This window comes from Mustela lutreola, chromosome 6 (assembly GCF_030435805.1).
Source record: "Mustela lutreola isolate mMusLut2 chromosome 6, mMusLut2.pri, whole genome shotgun sequence".
Taxonomy (NCBI): Eukaryota; Metazoa; Chordata; class Mammalia; order Carnivora; family Mustelidae; genus Mustela; species Mustela lutreola.
In genome coordinates, this window is record NC_081295.1 from 15,338,414 (window position 1) to 15,346,758 (window position 8,345).

Genomic DNA, 8,345 nt, shown 5'->3' on the forward strand with positions numbered 1-8,345 from the left:
TACTTGTGTTAAGAGAAGACTGGGTGTCTGGGTGGTTCAGTCGGGTAAGCGTCAGCCTTTGGCTCAGGTCAGGTCATGATCCCAGGGTCCTGGGATCCAGTCCCCCATCCGGCTCCCTGCTCAGCGGTGAGTCTGCGTCTCTCTCTACCACTCCCCACTGCTTGTGCTCTCTCTCTCTCTCTCTCTCTCTCTCTCTCGCACATACACACAAAAATAAGTAAATAAAAAATCAAAACAGGGAGAGAGAGAAGCCTATCATGGTCTGAGGATTATCTTGTCGTCTCTGTGCTTTGAGTGCCTCCTTTTTTCTGGGAAAGCACATTTATTCCAGCTAACAGATCCAGTCTGTAGTTTGTCGTTAAGGGGACTGGAACCTGTGGCGGGGGAGGGGTGGGCATTAACCTATTGTTTTCCCAGGACTGGAATTCTGCTGGTCCCAGTCCCCGTCCTAGTCCTGGTCCCTGTCCCGGTCCCGGTCCCAGGTTCCAACATTTCATGGACCAGAAGTATGAAGAAATTTCTGGCAACTGGATGATTTTAGATTGTTCCCAGAGGAGAAACTTGAAAACTCATTGCTAAAGAAGTAGGTCATTGTCCAAACAAATAAAATTAAGTCTGTTTATGAATCTGGGAAGCAATGAGTAAATACAAGCGGTACCTGAGCCACCCTTTTACTCTTCAACTTGTTTTCCCTATTATGAATCATTTTTTTAAAAAAGATTTTATTTATTTATTTGACAGACAGAGATCGCGAGTAGACAGAGAGGCAGGCAGACAGAGGAGAGGAAGCAGGCTCCTCGCCGAGCAGAGAGCCCGATGTGGGGCTCGATCCCAGGACCCTGCAACCATGACCGAGTAAATTTATCAAGGGCTATCAAAATTGTAAATGCAGGGGTATGTAAGGGGCGCAGACAGTTATGTGTCTGCCTTCGGCTCAGGTCATGGTCTCGGGGTCCTAGGATGGAGCCCCGCTTCATCAGGCTCCCTCTCAGTGGGGAGTGGGCAAGGGGCGGGGCCGGTTCTCTCTTCCTCTACCTCTCAGCCTCCCTCCCCCCAACCCTGCTGCTAATGCTCTCTCAAATCAATCAAATCTTCAAGAAAATTTTAATTAATTAATTATTTTAAATTTACTTGACAGAGATCACAAGTAGGCAGAGAGGCAGTTAGAGAGAGGAGGAAGCAGGCTCCCCGCTGAGCAGAGAGCCTGATGCAGGGCTCCATCCCAGGACCCTGAGATCATGACCTGAGTGGAAGGCAGAGGCTTTAACCCACTGAGCCACCCTTGTGCCCCCCAATTTTTTTTTTTTTTTATCTTTAAACGCATATAAATGCTTTGAGCAAGCAATTCCACTTGCAGAAATCTTCCCCCTGAGATCTGCACACATACAAAGATACCTGAGCTCGGACAGTCCCTGTGCTACTTCAATACCGCGCAAGACCAGGAAAATGTCATGTAAACACAGGGGGATTGGTTAAACGTTTATTGTACTTCAACCCATAAAGGAAAAACATATGTAGTCATTAATAAAAACAGTGGTAAGTCTTTATGTCCTGATATGAAAAGATATTCCAAACCTAAATAGCAGAACATGCATGATAATGATTTTGTTAAAGGAAAAAACATGGGGCGTGGCACTGGGCTGGCTCCATGGAGCACGCCACTCATTCACACCACATGGTGCAGATTACTTTTTTAAAAATTGGGGCTTTTGTTTATACACGGGTACATGCATCAAGTTTGGGAAGAACATGCAAGAGACCATCAACATTGGCTTCAAACTATCCACAGTGAATGTCTGGGGATGGAGAGGTAATAGAAGACTTATTTTTTATACTCTACACATCAAAGTCCTCAACATTAACATTTTTAGAAAAATAAAATATTAAGGGCACCCAGCTGACTCAGTCCAGAATGCATGTGACTCTTTTGTAGGCTTTTGAGTTTGAGCCCCACACTGGATATAGAGATTACTTAATTTAAAAAAATCTTAAAAAGAAATAAAAATAAACATTAAATAAATCCTGTTATGCAATGCTTTTAAGCAAAAATTTCAACAACAAGAACTTCTGATCTTATGAAGATGATGATTCAAGAAAGTCAGATTATAGTCAGTTTTCAATAACTTAATTATTAAGGTTAAGAAATAACAGAGGGATGTATCACTGAAATTATTAGATTCTTAACCTCTTCCCCTAAATCCTTTTATTAGATGTACTAACAAGTAGGAAACAAGAGGTTGATCATACAAAACCCAACACTTAGAATCTCTAAGGTGCTAATTTGCAAGAAAACCCTCCAAAATCTAAGCAGACAAGTCAATTTTAATGACAGATTTTGAAAGTTTATGTATTTTTTAAAGATTTTATTTGAGAGAGAGAGAGCACAAGCTGAGGGAGACAAGCAGGCTCCCAGCACTCTGGGATCATGACCTGAGCCGAAGGCAGATGCTCAACTGACTGACACACCCAGGCGCCCCTTGAAGATTTAAAAGTTCACATTTATAATAGACAGTGCTTCTCCCAAACACAGCTTTTTTGTATTTTTCCATTATTTTAAAATGAAACATCGTAAGTTTTAATTTTTTCAGGTTATAAGAGGGCAAAGAATTGGGTTCAATGATCTTTAGTTTGGCTTTTTTTTTTTTTCATGAGATAAAAGTACTGATTATCTTTTTCTCAGTGCTATGAATTCTAATTTCTCAGTTCATGAGTAGACTACAGCAGAGAGAAGTACAGAGGCCAAGCAGGAGAGCACCATTTAGCTTGATTTCCCTTTCGGTGGTATTCTATAATCCTTAATGCGTTAAAGCTGATGGAGACAAAGAAATAATTTCATAATGCCCTTTTTTTAGGTTTTTTTTTTTTTTTTTTTAATTTGACGGAGAGAGATCACAAGTAGGCAGAGAGGCAGGCAGAGAGAGAGAGGTGGAAGCAGGCTCCCCGCTGAGCAGAGAGCCTGATGCGGGGCTCGATCCCAGGACCTCGAGCCCCAGGACCTCAAGACCTGAGCTGAAGGCACAGGTTTTAAACCCCTGAGCCACCCGGGCGTCCTTAATGCCTTTTTAAAGCAAAACATGTTATCTCTGTTTTATCGATTATCCTATAAAATACCAAATTAGAATGATCCTTATTCTAATTGCTTTCAAGTGATCGAGGCAGAGATTAGCCAACCTGAAGTGTATCCAAAAGGATGCATGTGAGAGGCGGGTTCATCCTAACAGTATTTTCAGGGGGAAATCTCCAGTGATCTCACACACATTCACTAACCTATGCAATCCCCACAGGCTAAATAAATGACCATCCTCACCCCGACGTCTCCAATGTCTGGAATCTGTTCTACTCAGGAAGTAGCCCCTCTTGTAATCGGGAGGGAATCCATAGGAAAACAGGCAGCCACACATCCAACACACCACTGTTAACAAACGTGTAATTCTCTCCAAACCCTAAATCCTGGACCTTTTATTGTAAAACTGATCCATGATCACAGTAAGGCCACCTACGTCCTCCATTCCCAGTTTGTAAACAAAAGCGGGAGAAAGCATCCCCCCTCAGGCTGGGAAGAATTATGCAGCTGATCAACTCAACTGTCTGTTTTAGTGCACGAAGGGCAAAGATATCCTTAAGTCCACCTAAGTCCACCCATCGGATGATGGATTCTTCCATTCGAGTACATGTTTATGTTCCTTGGTGATTCCCAGCTCTTGTGACGAAATGGAACCGTTAACAGAAGGACAGAAAAAGTCCCCATCTCCCCACCTGCCAAGGACATTGGCCTGAAGGTTACAACCCATCACTGCTCCGTTTTCAGTCATTGATGGAGCAAAAAATACAAAAAGGGTAGGTAATTCAGAAAATTATGACTGTCCAGACTGAATGTGGAACCTGGCTTAAGAAATCAAGGTTTGGGGGCACCTGGGTGCCTCTTGTCATTATTAAGCGTCTGCCTTCAGCCCAGATCATGATCTCAGGGTCCTGGGATCGAGCCCCACAACCGGCTCCCTGTTCGGCAGGAAACCTGCTTCTCCCTCTCCCACTCCCTCTGTCTATGTTCCCCCTCTCGCTACGTCTCTGTCAAATAAATAAAATCTTAAAAAAAAGAAGAAAGAAATCCAGTTTGCCAGACTCTCGTGAGATTGTCATTGGTCACTCCACCCTCTACTGACACCAAATACTCTTTCAAAGACAGACTTTTAAAACCGCATGATGGGGATAAGTGAGAGGCCTTCTTTACTGCTTTCATTTTCGTGGTCTAGTAATTCCTGTCCCTGCAGAGGCCAAAGTCTCCAAGTCTCGAAATTCAACGTAGCAAATAATCGATACCGTTGTCCCCCAAAATTTACATGTGTAAGATTGTAAACGACTGACTGGAAGAAAAGGTTCCTTCCGGGGCGCCTGGGTGGCTCAGTGGATTAAAGCCTCTGCCTCTGGCTCAGGTCAGGATCTCAGGGTCCTAGGATTGAGCCCCGCATTGGGCTCTCTCTCTTTCTGCCTGCCTCTCTACCTACCTGTGATCTCTGTCTGTCAAATAAATGAATAAGACCTTAAAAAAAAAAAAAAAAAAAAGAAAGGAAAGGTTCCTTCCATTTTATTGAACTATACCGGATAAAGCCAGGACTTGTGCCTCAGTGCCCCTAAAATGTTAGGCTTCAATAATCAATTTCTTTTTTCTTACATTCCACATGATCTGATAGAAGTGATACTCAATTAGCGTAAGGTCATCTTAAGTCTGAGTACTTAACTCAGTAAAGGACAGGTAGAGAGAGAGAAAGTAAACTGGATTATTAAATAAGCAGCAGGCATCTGATACAAACATCATTTAGATAGAAAAAATGTCAATAGCTTTGAATTAATTAGTGATCAGCATTGGGGGGGGCGTGTATCAGTATAGCCCCCCAAATGTCCACATGCCCACTCAAGAAAGCTCAAGATGCAAATCTTAACTAATTTAATGTATAAAGTGGTCTCATTTGAGACACCCGCAATTTATACTGTTCTGTCTATTCGACATGAAGACAATTTAAAATTGCAAGGCGAACAAGCCACTGTATTTCTGGAGAGCCCCTACAGTTTACTGCCGAAATAGTCACTTGGTCTATTAATAACCGGACCTATCTGGTGTAGTCACTTTCTGATACCGGAGGCAGACCATGACAATGACACGGTTAAGCTGTAGACAAAGTCGATGGCCCAAAATAATCCCCAACTTGACAGCGTGCAATCAAAACCAGGCAGCATGCCACCTGTGGTGGAAGACGTGCACAAACACAGGCACGTCCCCTGCCCTCGTGGAGCTTCCAGAACGAGGACAACAGTCAAGTCACTAACCTCACGAACGTGTCGCTAACTGCTGGGAAGGACCTGCGGTGCTACAGGAGCCTGCAAGAGGCAGATGGGATTACTCAGAGGTCAGCAATGGGGAGTTCCACAGGGTGAACAGGAGAGGTAAGAGCTACGTGCTGAGTCATTCTTAATTAGGGATTTCTTTTTAAAAGGACTTTTGAAAACCTGTGTAATTTTGCTAGCTGAAATGAAAAACGACACCATTTTCCAAGGATACATATAAGTGTATTGATTTGTCTCCAAATTGATAACTGGGCAGTATGCCAAAAAGCTCAATGATATTCTAGATGTTATTTAAGTCAATTTTTTTATAAAGGAGGATGCTTGGCTGCTTCAAGATGGTGGCGCCTAGAAAAGGAGGAGGAGAAGGTTATGGAAGAAAGACAAAAAGAGAATGGAAGGAGTATTTTTAAAGGGACAAATTCAAGTTTACCAGGAAGGAATTGAGCATTCTATTCCAGCATGAATTGTTAAGATCTGAAGTAGTAAAAACCAAGAGAAGAACTGTCCCCAATCGCAAGCTTTTGTCAATTACACCTTAAAACTACTTTCACTACTGGATTCTAAATACGGGGTATGTGGCCCCTTGGGCAGTAGTTGGCATCAGACGGTAATGTGCGGTTAAGTATTAAAATGTCACTTAGACCTCAGTAAGACTGCACCTGACTTATGCCCAAAGCTTAGCCCCTGTCTTAGAAAATTAGCTTTCTAGCAGTCTGTACTCGGTAGCATCTACAACTCTAGGGACCATGGGTTTTACAAGTAGTTATTAGTTAAAGACTAGAAGGAATCTAATTAAAAGCAGTCTCTCAGCCCAAACTAGAATAGGGCAGCTAAAGAGGTCAGGGCAATGAGGTCACAGTTCTGTGAAATTTACCCAGATTCTGGTGGGGGAGGGGATGTTTTTCACACTGTAAACATCTGAAGTTCCTCACATTCTTTATCCTCAGATAAAACACAGGTTGTTAACCCACATAAAACACAGGGCTTTAAAAAATATGTATTAAGTTACCCACCACCTTCCCAACCCAAGTAAAACACAGGGTTTTTGGAAAAAAAATAGTAAGTATGATAAGTTATCCTCCATCTTCCTACAAGGATACGGCAAAACAGATTAGGTGATGCCTTGCTAATGAAAACACGTGCTGGAAAAACAGATCTAGAATGCAACGATCCAAACAAGTCCCAGTCTTGGCAGCTTTTAAGTGGCCAAGAGTAAATTATTTCAGCCTTGAAAGACTCAAGACTATAAAATACAAAATTTCTAGGAGGCTCAGCACTTGTCTCCATAGACACAGGAGCGCAAGCAATCCTCGCTGAAACCTCTGACCGCATCCTTGGAGAACTTCTAACTACTCCCCGGGTAGGTTTACCCCTTGAGTCCACAGGCAATGCACGGAGCGAAAAGGAGGACCCTGCCTTGTTGACGGAACCTGTCATTCCTTTTCGAAGAGCAGCGTCTACCCAGATTTTCTTTGGCTCGAAGCGAGCTACACCCCAGGCTTCCTCTGCATCGGAAGGCGGTGTCGGCTCGAGCCGCTGCCGCAGCAGGGCTGGGTACCAAACCCGCTCTCTCCAGGCACAGCGGGTGCCAAAGCCCAGACGCGGCGGGGAACTCACGGGTGGCGGCCTCGCCACGCTGCGACACGGGTCCTGGCCCCAAAGCGGACTTTCCGAATCCGGGAGGAAGAAAGAGGGGCGGGGGGCTCAGGACCCTCGGCGGATGGGTCACTGCCCACCCCATCCCCACCCCACCCCACCCCACCCCCGGACTCCCCCGAGCAGCTCCGGCATCTCGGGCATCTCAGGGCTGGGTCGCTCCCACCGGAAGAGTGAGGAGAAAGGCTCGGTTAGCAGGGGGCGGGGGGCGGATTTTATTACTGCGGATGGCGCAGTCGCCTCCCCCGGAGACCCACGACAAAGATGCAAGCCCGCCGCGCTCGCTGCTGCTCTGGTCCCGCCCCGACGCGTGAGACCCTGGAAAGCCAGAAAGAGGGGTGCGTGCTCCCGAGTTTGCAGATGGGCTGGACGGGCCGGGAAGTTCTCGCAGGCGGAGACCAGGGAGACCACCCTCCCCCACCCCCGTCCCCGGGGCAGGTGGCCCGGCGCGCCCGTACCTTGGTGGCGGGGTCGGCGGCGGCGATGGCCGGGTCCCCCGGCGCGCTGGGCGCCGCCTCCGCCGCAAGGCCGCCGCCGCTGGGCTCGGGCTCGGCCGGCGTCGCGCTCCCCGCCTCCGGCTGCTCCGGGCTCCGCTGCTCCGTGGAGCTCCCGGCACCCATGGCTCTTCTGCGGTTCTCCCGCGCCCCGCTGCCCGGCTACACCTTCCCCCAAACGGCAGGAACGTGGAGAAGAGCGAGAAGCCGTGCGCCCGCGGGGTCCCGAGAACGCCTCCCGCTCCCGCGGTCCTGCTCCGAACGCGCCCGGACTGCGAATGAACGAGACGCGCTCGCGGCAAACTCCTTAAAAGAAAAAAAAAAAAAAAAAAAAAAAAAAAAAAAAGCCACCTCTTTGCCTCCTCCTCCTCCTCCCCCTTGTTTTTCCCTCGCTTCATCACATGAGCCCAGCCCCAGACACGCCTTGCAGCAGCATCTCCCCCCAGGCTGTAGGACCAGAGGCGCAGCCCCAGCCTCCAGCCAGGGTCCAGGCGGCCCTCCCACCCCGACCCCCGGGCGCTTCCCATTCCTAAATGGGGACACGAGCTGGGGGCGTCAGACGACCCAGGGTTGCAGATGGGGAGAGGAGGGCAGAAGGCCCCTCGGGGAGATTGGATTTGCTGAGGTTTATTCAATGATTGATAACCCAAGGCAGAGCGTCTGCGGCAGCTCACTTTCCATCCGCCCAGCAAGCGAACCCAAATCCCCAGTTGCTTTCCTTCAGCCTGGGTGAGCCTCCGAAGGCTGGTTCCTGCCTCCTCCCCAAGAGCAGGAGAAAGGCGAGCGCTCCTTGGCTTCTGCGGAGCCTGACCATATTAGGGCACCTCGCGTGGCAGGAGCTGGGAACCGAGA

The 8,345-nt window shown here is 47.3% G+C and overlaps 1 protein-coding gene across 1 annotated transcript in view; it reads right to left on the reverse strand.

The window, feature by feature from the left end:
* AKAP12 (A-kinase anchoring protein 12) overlaps window positions 1-7,781 on the reverse strand; it is a 100,660-nt gene extending 92,879 nt beyond the window's left edge. The window contains exon 1 of the mRNA XM_059176776.1: window positions 7,458-7,781. Within this exon, the coding sequence (XP_059032759.1) occupies window positions 7,458-7,619 (162 nt within the window). The 5' untranslated portion in view covers window positions 7,620-7,781. The remainder of the gene's footprint in view (window positions 1-7,457) is intronic.
* Window positions 7,782-8,345: the final 564 nt, after the last annotated feature.